The 18531-nt window shown below is 29.8% G+C and overlaps 3 protein-coding genes across 3 annotated transcripts in view; 2 read left to right on the forward strand and 1 right to left on the reverse strand.

The window, feature by feature from the left end:
• The window catches only part of LOC108777387 (solute carrier family 26 member 6), a 4777-nt gene extending 223 nt beyond the window's left edge, over positions 1-4554 (forward strand). The window contains exons 2-11 of the mRNA XM_018544256.1: positions 276-477; positions 551-823; positions 1339-1520; positions 1611-1775; positions 2850-2954; positions 3028-3161; positions 3285-3447; positions 3518-3718; positions 3799-4047; positions 4117-4554. Of these exons, the coding sequence (XP_018399758.1) occupies positions 378-477; positions 551-823; positions 1339-1520; positions 1611-1775; positions 2850-2954; positions 3028-3161; positions 3285-3447; positions 3518-3718; positions 3799-4047; positions 4117-4554 (2010 nt within the window). The 5' untranslated portion in view covers positions 276-377. The remainder of the gene's footprint in view (positions 1-275; positions 478-550; positions 824-1338; positions 1521-1610; positions 1776-2849; positions 2955-3027; positions 3162-3284; positions 3448-3517; positions 3719-3798; positions 4048-4116) is intronic.
• A 2877-nt stretch (positions 4555-7431) lies between these two features.
• On the reverse strand, positions 7432-12905 carry Mpcp1 (Mitochondrial phosphate carrier protein 1). Its single transcript, XM_018544201.1, has 5 exons — positions 12737-12905; positions 9955-10115; positions 9616-9852; positions 8826-9122; positions 7432-8089 (listed from the first exon to the last, which is right to left on the reverse strand). Exons 1-5 carry the CDS (start codon positions 12876-12878, stop codon positions 7862-7864), a joined length of 1065 nt encoding a protein of 354 aa, XP_018399703.1. The 5' UTR covers positions 12879-12905; the 3' UTR covers positions 7432-7861.
• Positions 12906-14777: 1872 nt separating this feature from the next.
• Positions 14778-16447, forward strand: mRpS18C (mitochondrial ribosomal protein S18C). Its single transcript, XM_018544274.1, has 3 exons — positions 14778-14976; positions 15195-15402; positions 16271-16447. The coding sequence occupies exons 1-3, from the start codon at positions 14851-14853 to the stop codon at positions 16360-16362; spliced, it is 426 nt and encodes a 141-aa protein (XP_018399776.1). The 5' UTR covers positions 14778-14850; the 3' UTR covers positions 16363-16447.
• The last annotated feature ends 2084 nt before the right edge of the window (positions 16448-18531 follow it).

Raw genomic sequence — 18531 nt, forward strand, 5'->3', positions numbered from 1 at the left:
ATATATATATATATATAATAATACATATTATATAACATAGACTTCAGCGACAGAGGGCATTTAAAAATATAATATACTGTTCATGTTTTCATTAAATGGATCTTTTACTTGGCATAAATTATTATGGATTTAATATAAGAGAAATAATGAAAAATTCTGCTCAATATGTTGTGTAATTGTGAATATTGAAGAAATATTGAACTATAGACCTAGAGATACTTTATCACAAATCTCAAAGATATTATATCAGTTATGTAATATTGATTTAATTACAGATATATTGTATAAAGAAAAAAAGATAATCACAAATCAGTTCTCATATTGAGTTTGGAAACAGATACAGTTGTTAAAATTAAACGTGTTCGCTTCTGTAAATCATGGACAAAAGCAGTATGCTACAAATACGTTTAGAAAGGCCTCTCTATGATCATGAAATGCTGAATCAGAATTATAATTATGAGAAACCAAAGTCATCCTGTAAGTTACAATGAGATACAGATGCACCCTATGCAAAAACATAAATCTATAAACACAAATTGTTTGTTTACAGTGATGCAAAATGCAATAAAAAATGTCAAATCGAAGAACTGGCAGTCTTGTATAGTGTCGACAGTCCCAGTGATAGAATGGCTCAGCCAATACAATTGGAGGGAAAATATGTTACCTGATATTATTTCAGGCCTAACTGTAGCAATTATGCATATACCGCAAGGTATGGCTTATGCGCTTCTTGGAAATCTACCGCCAGTAGTTGGCATATATATGGCCTTTTTTCCTGTCTTCATATATTTTCTTTTCGGCACATCCAAGCACGTATCTATAGGTGAGAATACCAAGCGATATTAACCCTAGCTATACACACTGGGGTCTCAGAAACCCCAGTGTAATTTACTAAATAGAGATTTTTTTTGTTTCTAAACTTCTTTTTCTTGAAACAATATATCTTGACACTCCTTAATTCTATCGACTTTTATACATTATGGACTTGTTTCTCAATGTATACATATATTTTCCATCAATTGAAAAAAATTAATTAAAATATATTTTTACGGAAGTTACGATAACAAATATGAATGGAGTCCCAGAGATCCGAATGTATATATCAAGGAACAAAAGAACAGTGTGTATAGCTAGAGTTAAAAGAATCTACGAAATTTGAGTTGCGTTAGAGATAATATCGAGTTAAAATCAAGTTGCAAAAATATGCACATTTTGCAACCCTCCCGGTTATATACATTTATTTGATTAACTTCCGTTACAGAACAGTTAGAAATAATACATCTTAATATGAACTTATTCAACAACCTTGAACAATGAAACATTCTTGGCACTCATCAGGAACTTTTGCTGTGGTTTGCCTAATGACTGGCAAAGTAGTCACATTTTACTCAAATCCATATGTGGGACACACGTTTGCAAATACTACGGATGCTGTTTTACAAAATCAACAAGATGTCACATATGTATATACACCTATGCAGGTAGCAACAGCTGTGACATTAATGGTCGGAATATTTCAGGTAAATGCTTTTTGCATCCTTGAAAGCATATTAATTTCTCTCAAAATTGAAAAAACAGGTAAAATAAAGAGATCTTTTTTACCATTGTAGATAATAATGTATACCTTCCGATTAGGCATTGTAACAACTTTGCTGAGCGAAACTTTAGTAAACAGTTTTACAACAGCAGCTGCTGTTTATGTTTTAATATCTCAAATCAAGGATCTCCTTGGTTTAAAATTACCAAAGCAAAAAGGTTACTTCAAACTGATTTTTGTAAGTAAACCTAAATTATATTTTTCGTATATGTAAGGCTATAATATTACATTTTTCCGTTTTTGTTGTAAGACAAATTTTTCAAGCTTTGTTGATTGGCTGTTAGACAGTAAGATCCAAGAATCGCTCTGTCCTGTAACCAATCAACAGGCCTGAAAACCTTCGTCATACTACACATAAAATATTAGCTTTATACTGTGAATTGTATGTAAATATATGTAAATAGTATATAAATATATAGTAGAGAGAGTGACAAAAAATGCGAGATTTGATTATCTTTCATTATAGAGAAATCATAAATAGGTATAGTCAAGCGTTTTATACGTTTCTGTCGTTTTGCATTTCATTGACTGCGTTCAATAAAAAAAAGCGACTTTGCAACTGTTGTAAAATTCGTTGATATGATTGGTCTTGGTCTTAGTGGATAGATCTCACTGGATTTAAATGTATAAATCAAGCATATTAAAGATCGAAAAACAGTTGCAAAGCTGCTTTTTGTGCTGAACGCAGCCAATAGCTTAGCAACATAAAAAAAGAAATCAGTTAGCGCTTGGTGATTCTTTAATATAATTAATTCTTGCACTCTTTTAGATTTAAGAAAAACTAAAAGCAAGAATCAAAGTAACATTAAAGAAAATCACTAAGTGCTAACTTGATTAATTTTCTGTGCTGGACGCAGCCATTAGATTCGACCTAAAACAAAAGCTGCCTGCTGCGTAGCTATGCCAGCGCGATCACGCATTTTTCTTTGAATGTTCCTATTGGTTACTGTGATATTAATCAAAATTTGTTAATTACAGAATAAAGAATTGTTAACTTCGAAAATATTACTTTTCTCATTATACTAGATATGAATATGTGCAACTTTTTATTATAAAAATTGTTTAAAAAATATATATATATTTTTTTTCAATATAAGTATTATACAAATGTGTAAAATTTATTATGTCGTTGAACAATATGCATAACAATTATATGGACAATTGTGTGATATGCATTTTTTTGTTCGCATCTGTGCTTCTTTTGAAATTGATATAATAGAAAAACAGATGTTTTAAATCTTTTCCTTTTCAGACTATTATTCATATATTTAAAGAAATAAAGAATACCAATATAGCCGCTGTAATTGTATCAATTGTATCAATTATTATTCTTGTTTTCAACAACGAATATCTAAAGGTAAATAACGTATTAATTTAATACTTTAATTAGATATTTGTAAAAGCTAAAAATATGATTTATATTTTATTAGCCAAGAATGAGCAAAAAATGCAGCATACCAATACCCATTGAACTTATTGCAGTGGTTGGTGGTACATTAGTCTCTCGATATTGTGATTTATCAAATATTTATGATATTGAAACCGTTGGGCATATTCCTACGGGGTATGTACATAAAATTTTACCTTAACGCATTTTATCTTATATATTTTAATATTCACAAAAATTCTAATATCTATTTAAAAATTTAGATATTAAAATATTAATTTTTATGTTTTTTTTAAATAGATTGCCTACGCCAGAAGTGCCAAGTTTCGAATTATTACCCTTAGTGTTGGTTGATAGCATTGCGATAACCATGGTTTCATATACTATCACCGTATCAATGGCGTTAATATTCGCGCAAAAACTTAGCTACGAGATAGATTCAAATCAAGAACTTCTTGCAATGGTCAGACATTAATATTTTGATAATTAGTTAAGCTTTCATTAATAATTCCGGCAAATTATTCTAATTTTAGGGTTTTAGTAACATAATGGGTTCTTTCTTCTCATGCATGCCAATATCGGCTTCCTTGAGTAGATCTCTTATTCAGCAAACCGTCGGGGGACGTACGCAGATAGCGAGTATTGTATCTTGCTTATTATTGCTTATTATTCTTTTGTGGATCGGGCCATTTTTTGAGCTTCTACCAAGATGTGTCTTGGCCTCCATAATAGTTGTACGTGTAGAATTGTATTATAAAAAAAACCTCGCACTGTCATTAAGAAAGCGTATAATTTTTAAAGATTTTTTATACAGGTAGCGTTAAAAGGAATGTTTCAACAAGTCAATCAGCTTGTTAAATTTTGGAAACTAAGCAAAACCGACGCTATAATTTGGATTATAACATTTCTTGTTGTAACATTGATAAATATCGACATCGGATTGCTCGCTGGATTGCTCGTGTCACTGGTCATGATTCTATTGCAAGTTATTCGACCTTATACGTGTTTATTGGGTCATATACCGCATACAGATCTGTATTTAGACATGGGTAGATACAAAGCGGTAAGGCATACCAAATAAAACAGAGAACATGAGCTATTAATCAGCTTTTACACCGATTTTTCTTTTTAGGCGGTAGAAATACCCGGAATAAAAATATTTCACTATTGTGGGACTTTGAATTTCGCCAATAATAGCTATTTCAAGTCCATTGTATACAAACTTGTGGGAGTATGTCCGCAAAAAATTATCAAATACAGAAAAAAATTGGCCGAAGAGAGTCGCTTTTTGGATGAGAAAAACTCTAGAGAAACATGTGAATTACAATGTATAATCATGGATATGAGCGCGTTGAGTTATATCGATCCCAGTAGTGTTCAAGTCCTGCATATAATCGTAGAAGAATTCGCGCAGGTGAATATTAAGTTTTACTTCGTCAATTGTCCTAGTCCTATTTTTGAAACAATCAAGAAATGTGACTTATATGTATACGGGATGATGTCTTTGAAAATTTTTGCAACTATACAAGATGCGATCGCTCATTTTCAGAATGAAATAGCCTCAAGATAATGAAAAATATAATAGTTTCCTAATATTGTATATTGTAATAAGATATATGTATATATATATATATCTTTTTGTTATAACTATTGTTATATTGATGTGTAATAGAGGAATGAATATGTAGTTACAGAATGCAACTGTATATTCACTATTATTTTCTTTTATGCAAGATACTTATATTAATTTTATGTTTATGAAATGATACAAATGTAAGAATTATATTTTTTGCTATTAATTTTGTACAATGCAACGCAAAAGCATTGTTATATACACGATTAATACTATATTGAAAAGACTGCATTGAAAGTGAGGTGATATAAATGTACTTGCAATGAATATTCTCTAATACTGTACTTAGAAATAAGAAATTGTGAATTTTTTCCGTTTATGTTAAAATTAATTTTTTTAACACATCTACATTGCATAGTGGGATGAAAATCCGAAAAACTGGCAAAAAGTTAACTTTATAATTTGATGAAACAATTTATAATAAAACAAATGTGGTTTTATCTTGTAAGTCAGAGTTAAATGCTTTATCGATTTGATTTTTATTTTAATTTGACAAGGAAATAAAAGTGAAAAAGAAAAAAACATTGCGTAAGTGGAAAAATTTTAAAAGTTTGATGAAAAACACCTTATTTATAAAATAACAAAGAAACTTTTGTCATTGTTATATTTCTATTTCCACTCAATAGCCATCCAATCTCATAAATTAACAACAATTTACAACAATTTATTGTTTTTGTAATAGCAATTTAAATTTGATAAATATTCTTGGATTTATCGAAAATGTATAATAAAATAGTTCACAAAACAAATTCAATATCTTTTTTCATTTTTATTGCCTTGCCAAATCGAAATAAATTGATGAAGCCTTTATATAATTTAGTTAGAGATTCTCCATCTTATTTGCAAGATGAAACCACATTTAAACATTTAAAAATCTTTTTGTATCGTATATTTGGAAATTCGACAAATAGGAAATTGAAAATACTAGCTATAACGGTCGAAACTGGATGTTTAATACTTTAAATAATTCAATGTGAAGTATGTATAAACTATATATGTGTGTGCATACATACCATATTTGTAGTCATTTGAATTGCGCGCTGAAATTTTTCTAGACTTAAAAATACAACTACTAAAATAATATCACGATTAAATTTTGATGCTCAATAGGCATCTATTAAAGAGATTAATATAATAAAAATCTGTAAATATGTATATATAAATTTGTTTTATTCAAATTTCAAAGTTTACTTTTAGTCAGTTTTTCGAACTTCTATCCCACTGTGCATTGGTTTAACAGTGTATGCATATTGATAATGTAATAAAAATTGTTTTAATTCTACATTAATCCTCTACGAACCAAGTGGAACAATACTCCATAAATAAAATGTGACAATACTCCATCAAGATAAAATTCTATAATTTCTTAAAAAGTATCGCGCGTAAGTTGCCGGTTTCATGCGTTGTTATCAATCATACTATATTAAATTATAGTATATTTATGATGAAGTATGATATGGGATATGAGATATACCTACTTATGATCCACGTTGATTTTCCCTATGATTCGCGGAGGGTTAATAAATAAACATATAATTCTTATCTTACACATTTGTAAAAATAAATCAATAAATTTCGTTTATTGATCAAGATCTATATAGTTACTTATTAATTTACGAATCGAAAAGAACTTATATTTTAAATTTAAATTAATTGAATCTTCTACGTAAGAGAAAGAATGCACGAAAATATTAGTTTATTTCAATATATGGTAACTCACAAATTTTAATGATCTTGACGTTCAAGTCATTTTGTCCCGAGTAACAATTAAAAGATTTTAATCATAAAGAGTTATTAATCAAATTAATTCTTTTTTTATATTTTGAACAGTAATATAATGTATATTTCTTGTGTGAAGCATTATAAATTTATGTGGGGTTTCACTGCATTGTAAAGTATATGGGTGGATGCAACGAGTTCTGCTTTTCCCTCTGCTACAGGTGGACTCCATTACTAAAAAACTGAATAGGTTTGGATTGGGATCATGTTTCGTGTAAAATTATAAACTGAATTTAGAACTTCCCACGCAAAATGAGGTTTTTACTTAAACTATGTAAGTTTACATAGATAAGCTTTTTAATTAATCGCAGATACAGCTTTTATAGCAAAGCTACCAACCTATTTTATACAAGGTGTTTGGCGAGTTTTGACAAAGCGCTAGTGTGTGGACAGAGCAAACTAAATTGAATCGAAAAGTCCTCTATTTTGCAATTTTTATGGTTTTTTGTAGTTATCTAATGAGCAAAATGTCTAAAATTGATGTATAAAACAACCTTGACTTTAAGATACATTTAAGAGTTTGTTTAAAAAATATCTTTAAGATATTTTATAAAGAACTCTGAAAGAAATCTTAAAGTTGTTTTATGTATCGATTTTACTTGCTTAATCGATAGTCTTTAGAAATTAATATCTTGTTCACTATTGCAACTCAGTTTACTCCGCTCTATCTGCATATGAGCGTTTTTTTTTCCAAAACTTATCAGACACTCTATACATATTTTAATCATGATAATGTATGAGTATCTTGTTATAGATTACAGAACACACAAATAATACGATATTTAATTTGTAATAATTAAAATTTAACTTTTTTTGGTTAATAACTTTTTTACAAGCGACAATTGAAATCTTTATTATTCAGAACGATAATCTTGATTACATTTGTCAAGGTCGTTGAAATTGATGAGATTGCCTCTAATAAAGTTTTACCTAATATATATTACACAAAATAAATTTAATTTTTGCTATTACAATTCAATATGGTTAATAAATTAAAATTCCATTTTCTAATTATAACTTTATTAAATCAGCGATATAGCTTGTAAAATATTGCATTCTCTGCATTCGATTTGATCGTTATATCTTGGAAAAAGGAGAAATATTAAGCAATATAGTATGATTGAGTAATCGGCTTGTTTATTTATAGCGATCACCTTATGTACAATGTCACGGCTTACGATTACCCTGGGTAATACCCTGGGTTGTGCCTTCGATAGTAAAATCGGCACAATTAGCACATCCTATATTTCCTATTTGTAAGACACAATTGTTTTCTCTAATCTTGCGGCAGTGTTGCCTTGCGTTGATACTGTTGTATAATGCAGATAAATATTCCAAAATAAAATAGAACATATCGTTCAATAATGTACGATATGAAGATTAAATTGAATTTTATACGCTTCTCTTTTTCTAATCAACGACCAAGTGAAACGATTCGCTTAGCAATGTGCCTATCATACTGCGCTTATGCCAAGCCGTGCTTCTTCTTGAGAGATTCTGGCATCTCAGGTGGTGGTGGGCGGGGCATGCGTAACCAAACCTTAACAGCGTCATAGATAAACCATTGAGCTGCAGTTAAGGTACCGATCATAACGATTCTCGGTCCCAAACCCTTCCATACACCACCAAAACCGAGCTTCTTCAGGACTTGACCCGCGGATGCTCCTTTTTCTTGATTCAACTTCGACACCACCTGCCCAGACATTTATAGAAAGATTAAAAATGTATTTAAAACTATAAGAATCGAGAAATGCCGTCAAACAGTCCATGCATCTATACCGAACTATCTAGCCCAGATAACTTTCGGTATCTTTATTTCGTAACACTTGGTTTAGTTTTCAGCTTAATCTTTTATGTTCTCTGTTTTAATGGATTATATTTGGTAATTATTTATAATAACGTGTGGTTTATTTTACTTCAAACAAACATAAATGGTTATGAGAATTTTTTCATTTTTTGAGACTTCTATGTGAATATTTATATTTTATCAAAGTAATAAACAACCCAATAGTAAAAATGCTCCTTAAAAAAATGCTCATGTTCAATGTTGGCATTAATGATGTATCAACATGTAATGACACCTCGCAAACAATTTTTAATTTTTTACCACGCAAGTTTTAGTTCTAGAGATCAAAATAGACTGTAAAAAAGAAGTTATATTTTTTATTTTTATATTGCTATGAATATCAAAATATACTTCGTATTTCAATAAATCATCTTTGTTTAAGGAACGATGTCATTTATTTTATTAATTAATCTCGACTTTTTGCATGTACTCTTAATGCGTTCAAATTTTTGGTCAGCATGTATCATGAGAACATAAAAAGTTAACCGATAGCTAGGATTTTTAAGTAACAAAAGTTCCTTTACTTTCATTTCATTTGCCTTGCCTTTTTTTTTCTAAATAGAGGTATTCCGATAAAACTTACCGTATCAGCAGGATGGGATACAATAGCACAGAATACACCAGCGATGTATCCGGCTGCAAATGTAACCACCAACTGCTCAGATTTACTACATTCTGACCTAGGTTTGGGTACTACGTATTTATATAGAAGTTCAACGGTGCGTTCAAAACAAGCAAATTTCATCATCGTATATGGGATTTGACGCAGCCATAGCGGTACTAAGCCTTTATAGAAACCGAAAAGACCCTCGTCTGCATACATCTTTGGTACCGCTTGTCGTAAAGTATTAGCATACCCTGGCATAGTCTGTATCTTGACCTGTAATTTCAAAATAAAATTGTCGTGTAGTACAGAGCAATTGATTATAATCAGGGAATGAAAGTAACTCTCATTACTTGTAACGAAGTTACAAGTTGTTACAAGTACAAGTTACTTTCTTAGTAACTTTACTGATAACTGTTACTTTATTTTTGGCAACTATTATATAACGATAACATAATTACATTTTTTTGGTAACGGTAACGAATTTTACAGCTACTTTTATCACACAATTGAATACAGTTCGAATGTACATAAGCCACTCACAGCGCTTGAGACTAGAAAACCGCTAAGCACCTGTTCGCTGTGATTGACGGTCGTTATTTTTTCATGTAACGATAACTATAACGAATTACTTTTGAAAATCAATAATTATTAACGATAACTTGTTATTTTTTCTACTCGGGAACGAATAACTGCAACTTGTTACTTTTACAGTTTCAATTCCTTATTAGTTATGCTGATATAGAAAACTATATATACGACCAATTACCTTGGCGGCTTCAAACGGCGCTAAGCCAATATCTGCAAAAAATTCCGCCGAAGCCGACGATATCAAATATAAAGAGGTTCTATATTCATAAGAGAGTTCTTCGCCGGCTAACTCTGAATACTGAACTTTGAAAACTTCATAAAGACCGAATTTAAACATTCCCTGGATCGAGTAGCCAAAGAAAGTAGGCGCCCAGCCTCTCACCAATCCACGAGTGCCATCTTCGGCGAAAGTTACCTGTAATACGTAGATTCACAATAAATACTATTATCTTAAATATATTATACAATATTATATTATATCCACATAAAAGAGTGAATAATTGGTAAAAATAGTTACTCGGAATCCATTGAACACTGATTTGTATTTTTGTGGGTCCACTTGAATTCGACATTTGACTAAATCTAAGGGAGTGATACCGGTGTGAGTGATGCCACAGGATAAAATGCCTCCGAGCCCACATAATAGGAAATAATGATTCGATCCAAATTCGCAACTATCTGGAAATACACGAAACAACATCGTATTGATTTTTAATTATTCTATGTATTTTTCGGAAAACTCAACAGTAGAGCTCTGGCAATATAATTCATGGATCCATAAGCAGACTTTCATTAATATTTCATTTCAGCAGTACGTTTAGCTAAATTCGATATAAACTATAAAGTTATTAAGTATATACTTCTATCTATACTTTTTATAATTAAAAAAAAGAATTCTCTTTTCTATTACATATAATTTAAGATACACCTATTATATGATATATTTATATCAATATTTCGTTTGTGCAATCCCGTTATTATGTCATTAAATATTCATTGTAGTAAATTTAAATTTTTCACACCTAAGTTTAATATAAAAGAAAACTTGGACTTGATCTAGGCAAATTATATATATGATATTAAACTTTAAAACAAAATGTAATAAATTGTTTTTTAAATGCATAATAATTGTATAATTATAAATACATTTTTATTTTCCGTAAAAAAGTATCTAAAAATATCTTTTTAAATAAAAATATCTAATTTTTATTGCAGAATTCTTCTATTTTCTTTATTCTTTATTATATCTTTCTATTATGTTATTTTCAAATTTGTTTAAACAAAAAAGTTATAAATTTTTATATTTCAAGATTTAACAATATCGCTTCTAAATATATCGAAATGTTTGTAAGCATTTCAAGGGTTTTTTTCGATCAGCTGATTGATCACTTTCCTTGGCGTGGATTCAAAGTTTAACTGAATTTGTCTCTTTTACTTTGCTTGTTTCATCTGTAATTCTATAAAGAATTAAGCATCCGTATGCTTTGATATGGTTTTCAGTTGACATACAAGGGCGCGACAACCGACCAAATTATTTCTATTCAACCTTTTCGCGTTGTCCAAGTGAATTATATTTTATAAAGCGCTGATAATCCAATAGCCACATCTTGTGCAATCCATGACATCCATGAATTTAAATCGAATTTTCTTGCTACGCGAAATATGAAATTTCTCACATATAGGTTATGTAATTTGTAATATTTTTTTTTAACCTTAGCTATTTTAATACACTTTCTTTCTATCCTTAATATACACTCTCGGATCCTTGGGACCATCATCCATATTTGGACCATACTTCTGTAAAAATAATAAAAAACATATTTCAATTAATTTTTCTTTAATCAATGGAGAATTGATTGGAACAAGTCCATAATGTATAAAAGTTAATAGAAATAAGGAGCTTCCAAATATATATAGGTTAAAAAAAAACGCAAGAAAATCTTGATTCAAGCTGTATTGGCGTTTCTGTGATTCTACCAGTGTATATAACTAGATAACATAAGAACAGAAATTTACCTCTAGCTATACACACTGAAGCTATATAGAAATTCTAATGCAACTTGCTACACATCGAGATCTTTTCTTTTCCTTTGAATTTACATATCTCAAAGATCCTTAATTCTATCAACTTTTACATACTATAGACTTGTTCCTTAATCAATTCTCCATCGACTAAAAAAAGATTAAATTAAAATATATCTATTTTTACAAAAGTTATGATAACAAATGTAAATGGGATCCCAAGGACCTAAATGTGTATCAAGTATAGAAATAAAAAGTATGTAAAGCTAGGGTTATTTAAAGTGACTAGATTTATTCTAAATGATTAGAGTTTCAATAACTAGAATTTAAGTGACTAGATTTAGAGTTATTTGAATTAATAAGTTGGTGATAAAACAGGAACAAAGAGATATTCGAGATTAAAACAGTAGAATGTTTATATTCGCATAGTTTTTGTTTCGATCCTTCTCTTCTTGCGACCATGGTGAGCTCATCATCGCTGAACGATATTTGTAATATTTTTACTAATTAATATGTAAGATCTAGAGCGATAAATGGATAATTGAGGTAACAGATTGTTTATTTTTGTAAATGTGTGATCAGATTTAGTTAGTAATTCTATATTCTTATTCAGAGTGGTATGCAAAATATGTGTGATAGAAATCGTTTATTTTAACATTAATTAATTGTTTAAAGATATTGTATTAAAGTCGGTTAAAATAAACTTGATATTGTTTAAAATTAAATACGACTACTTGAAGTGAATATAGAAACTAGTTAGGATAGTTTTTCTTAACATATAGTAAATTATACATCAATTAAAGTTAATCTATATTAATTGATAAAAGTAGATTAATTAAATTGGAATTTTGATTGAAGAGATTGAAGTTGTTTTAAATTGCATCACAATAATTTAAAAATCAAACAAATGAAACAAAAGTTTTTGAGACTATAGAAGAGCAATCGAGCGACCTTCAAACAGGGATTTGACAATGGAACGACATTCAATCGTGCTTCAGATCAGATGACGTTGAAACATACTTTGGGTTATGTAACGCTGCTGTCAGATAAAAAAATGGCGTGTTTTATCACATAAACGGATCATCTTATAAATAATAAGAGCAGAAAATCCTTGGGACATCAATAGTTTCAACTATTCTCGTGACAACCAAAATCACTCCACATGGTGTTGGATATCGTGAAATCACGTGAAAACTGTATAACCTCTCAATTGAGAAGAATTGTTCGTTTTATTCGTAGTGAAGTTGAAAAGGATTTTGAGAGTTAATATTACTCACCACCTTCCTGGGTGGAAGCAGCAACGATATTTCGATTCGGAACAAGCGGTCGAGCACCATTCTCCAATGTCTGGCACTTGACCGTTGTGAACGGTGACGAAAATGGATTCATTTTCGCTGCTTCTTGCATCCAGGATAACATTGTGACTCCCGCAACTCGCACTTGCACCTGAGAAAAGCATTTGTTCAGTTTGACTAGTTAGATTAGATCGTAAGCAAGAAATTTCTTTTTTCGCTCGTTTATGAAAGTACGGTTTGATACAGCACCTGTTACGAAATATGTGACTCTCGTCAACCGGAAACCCGCGGAAGAGTGAGTGACACCAAACCAAGTGGCACAAGCGAGACTGCAGAAGTGACACAAAAGGGTTGCCACTTGCCATTTACTTTGCCGCCAATAGATAGGAGTGCTAACTAGTAACTTTCTATTGAGTTACTTAATTTCAGTGACACATGTGACATATATATGATATGAGTATTTAATTAATTATTCTGATGCATACATTGTACCACTTTAGTACATTATTATTCTTTAAATACATTGCTGGAATTAAGAATTATATCCACATAATTTGCATAGCTGCATTAGAGTCCTAGATATCAGAGAAGCGCAACCGGTTTAAGTCAGTATCGCAAAATTACTAAGAAAAGTATTAAAAATGGCGTCGTTTGCAGACGAAATATGAAATCCACCAATCGTCTATTAGTCAGCCATTTTTAATACCACTGAATGAATGTCATGATTGGCTGACAGTCAGCTAATCAGAACGCGGAACATCGGTTGCGCTTCTCTGATATCTAGGACTCTAAGCTGCATAAACGTATGCATAATGAAAATTAGCCAATCACATTTTACGTGCATCTCTAAGGCCTATCGCACATGAAATGCATAACTGTGCATAAGCATAACATAAGGCCGCTGGACCAATGAGCATCCAGCATAAAGACGCCATATTGATTAACATAAGATGCTCATTGGTCCAGCGGCCTTATGTTATGCTTATGCACAGTTATGCATTTCATGTGCGATAGGCCTAAGGGAAATGCGATTGGATAAGAGCCCCAACACACACTTTTGCATAACGCATAAAGCATATGCATAAGGAATTTCATTGGCCCATTTTCTTATGCATGAATCAATGGACCAATCAAATTCTTTATGTATAATGGTTTATGCGTTATGCAAAAGTAGAGACCCTATACCAGAGTCTGGACACGAGAGAGACAATTTCTGATTGGTCCGTCGTTTGTGGTAACTCCTGCTCCAATTCAAACGTCGATAACCTTATAGATTCATGTAGGATAGAAATGTAATAAACTTTTAGAACATTTTTATTTTTTTAACGAATATTAACTAACTTCACAAAGAACTGAATTGTTTGTCGGTACCCGCAATCTTCTCGGTTAACATTTTTTACCCATATAACTCGTCGTTCAGGATTTTTAGGAAATCTTTTCATTGCATATCCTTTGACAGCTGAATTATTACAATACGGAGCAGCGCAGCCACCCATTTTTACTATAAATATTTATTTAATGTTATTATTTTTAATATTTAATACATCGACATCGATGATTTAATATTTTTTTTACGCTGTTAACTTAAATGAAAGAGAATATACAAATATATACATTACATTAAGATTAGAATGGTTAGAATTAATAGACGAAGATAGTGTATATATCTTTCTCTCTCGTAGCATTTTGCCACAATCGCGCTCGTATCCAGACTTTTGCATAACGCATAAACCATATACATAAAGAATTTGATTGGTCCATTGACTCATGCATAAGAAAATGGACCAATGAAATTCCTTATGCACATGCTTTATGCGTTATGCAAAAGTCTGTGCTCCCCGCTTTATGCAAAAGTCTGTGCTCCCCGCTTTAATTTTCTTTATGCATGCGTTTATGCAGCTATGCAAGTTGTGTGGATAGCTTTAATGGTGTCGCCACTGTTTGGCTTGACTCATTTGACACGTGCGAAGCAGTGCGAAGTTAGTTACTGGCAATCCATACTACATAGTGAATAGTCAAAGCTTAAATTCGGAAAGTGATTAAAGGAGCTACATATATATATATATATAAATAAATAGGTTTTGAATTATCACAAAATGATTTCTGTACCTGCTTTGCAAAGAGTTGCAATGACGTTTACTGGTAAATCATATTTTCGAACTATCAGTAAAAGTTCCTCCGATAAATCTATAAACATAAATGTAATGGAAGAAAATGACATGGTAAGGGTGCATATTGACAATTAACAATTTATTACATAAGATTAGTTATAGATTTTTAGTACATTTTAAATTGAAAATTAAAATAAGTTATGATTTTATGTATTTATAAGTAGAAATATGTTTCAGTAAAAAGTTTATTGCATATATTATAGTATATTTATCCTTGTCTGTTTTTATACTTGTTACATATGACATTTATATTTCTTTTATATTTATAGCCAATCCAAATTGAAAATCCCTATGTAAAAGAAAAACGGAAGTGTATTCTTTGCAAATTAGCCATTGAACTAGATTATAAAAATGTAAGGTTACTTTCACAATTTCAAAGTCGATATACAGGCAGGATATATGGAAGACACATAACTGGATTATGTAAACACAAACAGATGAGATTGGAACAAGAAATTGCAAAAGCTCAAAGTGCAGGTATATATGAGTACATATATGTTTTTTAAGTTCTTTTATTACATGACTAACTTTATTAAGGCTTCCAAAACATCCTCTTTGAGTACAATTTTAATTATAATATAGTATACATTACATGAACTATATATTTTGAGTAAAATTTTCCTTGGAGAAAACATTTTGGAATATAGCCTAGACATATACCTTGTGAGCTGATAGTACCTTAAAAATATATTAATAACACAACTATTTTATTTCAGTAAGTTTCTTTATGATTCTTTTTTCATTTATTGTTGTAATATTGTGTTATTATTTAGTAAACTTAGCGATTTGATGACACGCTGTTTTAGACAAACTATATGCAAGCGCTCATGTGTTTTCTTAAAGATAAAACTAACATATTATTAAACTTTTGATTGCAAAAATTTTATTATGAATGTTATTTAATTTATTAATTCAGACCAATAGTTTGACTAAGTTTATTAGGTATCATGAATAAGTAAATTAAGTTTTTGATTAAGATAATTATTATGTATCGAAGAGGACCAAAAATTTTGAATTGAACATATATGTTGTTATTAATGACTGTGTTCAACAAAACATAATAGTTTTGTAACTGTTTCATAATCTGTCTGCTGAGATAGGATTGTTCCTCTAAATCTAAAAATGTGATCTAATTAGCGCAAAGATAACTTCCAACAGCTGTTGGAAAACGTTCTGTTGAATGCAACTAATGTCATATATGACAAATTAATTTACACACAAATATCCAGTTGGATCTTAATGGCATTCAAAACTTATTGTTATATTTTGTTTTTAATTCAAGGACATAAAAAAAAAATTTGTGTATCAAATTATAATTATAAACATTAATTTTTTTATATTTCAGGTTTAATGGGTTACTGGACAAAAGAACCAGAATATGTTAAAGATCCAAAATTGTTTGATCCAAATCATCCATTTAGACCACATAAATATTAAACAAGAATTAATATAGTATATACATATGTGTATGTTATATACAAACACTTGATAAATAAGACAATTATAATTGCATCAACATCAACAAACTGCTTTATTCAAGTAAAAAAATGTATATTTATGTTAAATGAAATTTTTATGTCCAATAAGAGTTTGTAATTATTTATAGTAAACAAGTTATTTTATATTAACATTATTAAACCGAGAACTAAATAATTTTGTTAGTAATTCTATAGAATGTTATACGTAGAATAAGAAGAAATACTATAGAAATACTATAGAATGTTATATGTTATATGTATACATGAATCTTCTAATGCCCTAATATTAGAAATTTTTCTTATACTATTAAATATTAAATGCTAAAATAGCAGACTATCTTTTTAACATATTCAATAAATTCATCATTTGGCATTAATACGCTATCATAGAGATTGCCTTTAGTAAAATTATATGTTTGAAAAAAGCAATAATATGAGATATTATCTAAATCAATATATTGTTTTGCGTATGTTAAGCAAATATTAAAAGAATGTTTATCAACACATGCATAAGATAGCCATAAATGTATCGAAAAGTATTCTGTTCTGTTAGATGCATAGTACAATAATCACAATTATGAAGTAAAATTGAATCTTTTTATTGCATTTTATTTTGTGTTATAGGATTTTTTTCATGTAATTGGCTGTGACCATGTTGGAATCGTGACATTAGAAGCAAGAAATGACACATTAATTTATGTTATGTGCCATTTGTAATTATAAAATAAATATAATTTAAATAAATTGAAACGATAAGATCGCTTTAAAACGTTTAAAAATGTACGAAAACTGTCTTTTTCTCTCTTGATAGTCAGTAAATGGTCGTAAAAGGCACGTGAAGTGAGACTATACGGGCAGGAAATACATGGTTTAACAAATTGATAAAATGAAGAAAAAATACGCTTTTACGTACAAAATTCTAAAATAACTTCAGTTTGTTCATTTTTATGGTTTTCATAAGTATGAAACACATCACATTTCCACAATTCCATTATCCATGATTTCTGTACATGATTTTTATGTATGATTTTCAAGCTTGTTTCCTTGCATGCACCAATCAAAAGATTGAAAATGATCACGTAATTAGGCAAACGATCGGCAGCATCTTCAGAATAGAAACAATTGTGCTAATTTCGTTGCTATCTGTCAAACGTCAGATTTCAAACTAAAATGTAGAATAAAGATATATATAATAAATAATAGCATTAATAGAGGCGTATAAAAACGAACCTACATTATATGCTACATTATATTAAAAATCCGAATTATCACAGTAAACACTTATGCAACGAAGCTTTAAAACGAGTAAATAATGAAGTACAAAAAGTACATTTTTTAGCTTGAAATCTGACGTTTGACAAATAGCTACGAAATTAGCACAATTGTTTCTATTCTGAAGATGCTATCGATCGTCTGCCCGACTACGTAACTATTTTCAATTTTTTGATTGGTGCATGCAAAGAACCAAGTTTGAAATCATACATAAAAATCATTATATAAATACAAGGGTATGTTATTGTGCATCCTAGAAATCACGTGACAAAGAAGTGACCAATAAGAATTGTCTCCAAGTAGACGTCATCAAAACGAGAGAAATTTAAATAGGCAGTCAGAAATAAGACTAACTTATGGCTAATTATTAAGCTTCAATAAAAGAAATATAAGGAAAAAAACAAAGAACAACGGGAATGTAAAACGAAACTGGTATTCGGAAGTAGGCAAAGAAAAGGTTAAAGGACGAAGATTATGAAAAAAAGAAAAGGAACCGGTATAGCACAGTTATGTAATGAAATAAATGAAGAATTGACGAAATTAGAAAAGGGTTTAAAATTGATAGAACTTAAAATGTAAGAATGTAGGTAAGTAATTTGCGAGCATGAAATTATAGGAATAACTAATATGGATGAGCTAAAGTTATAGAAACTTGTTATGAATTGTATGAAAATCCTTTTGTGTATAATATACAGAATAATTCATTATCATTAATAATAGTAATGAAAGTTGTAAATAATTTCGATATATGAAAATTAAAAAAGTAATTAAAATTGTATGTGAGTAATGTATTTTGGTATTGAGAACCTAACTTCGTAATTGTATTTGTATTTAATGTAATTTGAGAAAGTGCCGA

This window comes from Cyphomyrmex costatus, unplaced genomic scaffold (assembly GCF_001594065.2).
Source record: "Cyphomyrmex costatus isolate MS0001 unplaced genomic scaffold, Ccosl1.0 scaffold43, whole genome shotgun sequence".
Lineage (NCBI taxonomy): Eukaryota > Metazoa > Arthropoda > Insecta > Hymenoptera > Formicidae > Cyphomyrmex > Cyphomyrmex costatus.

Excerpts from the sequence above, each read along its gene's own strand:
- Mpcp1 (XM_018544201.1), bottom strand. The coding sequence starts at position 12,878 with ATGTTATCCTGGATGCAAGAAGCAGCGAAAATGAATCCATTTTCGTCA. Across the intron at positions 10,116-12,736 it reads TGCTTCCACCCAGGAAGGTG|ATAGTTGCGAATTTGGATCG; the intron begins GTGAGTAATATT and ends GTGTATTTCCAG. Across the intron at positions 9,123-9,615 it reads CGCCGTTTGAAGCCGCCAAG|GTCAAGATACAGACTATGCC; the intron begins GTAATTGGTCGT and ends TTGAAATTACAG.
- mRpS18C (XM_018544274.1), top strand. The coding sequence starts at position 14,851 with ATGATTTCTGTACCTGCTTTGCAAAGAGTTGCAATGACGTTTACTGGT. Across the intron at positions 14,977-15,194 it reads TAATGGAAGAAAATGACATG|CCAATCCAAATTGAAAATCC; the intron begins GTAAGGGTGCAT and ends TTATATTTATAG. Across the intron at positions 15,403-16,270 it reads TGCAAAAGCTCAAAGTGCAG|GTTTAATGGGTTACTGGACA; the intron begins GTATATATGAGT and ends TTTATATTTCAG.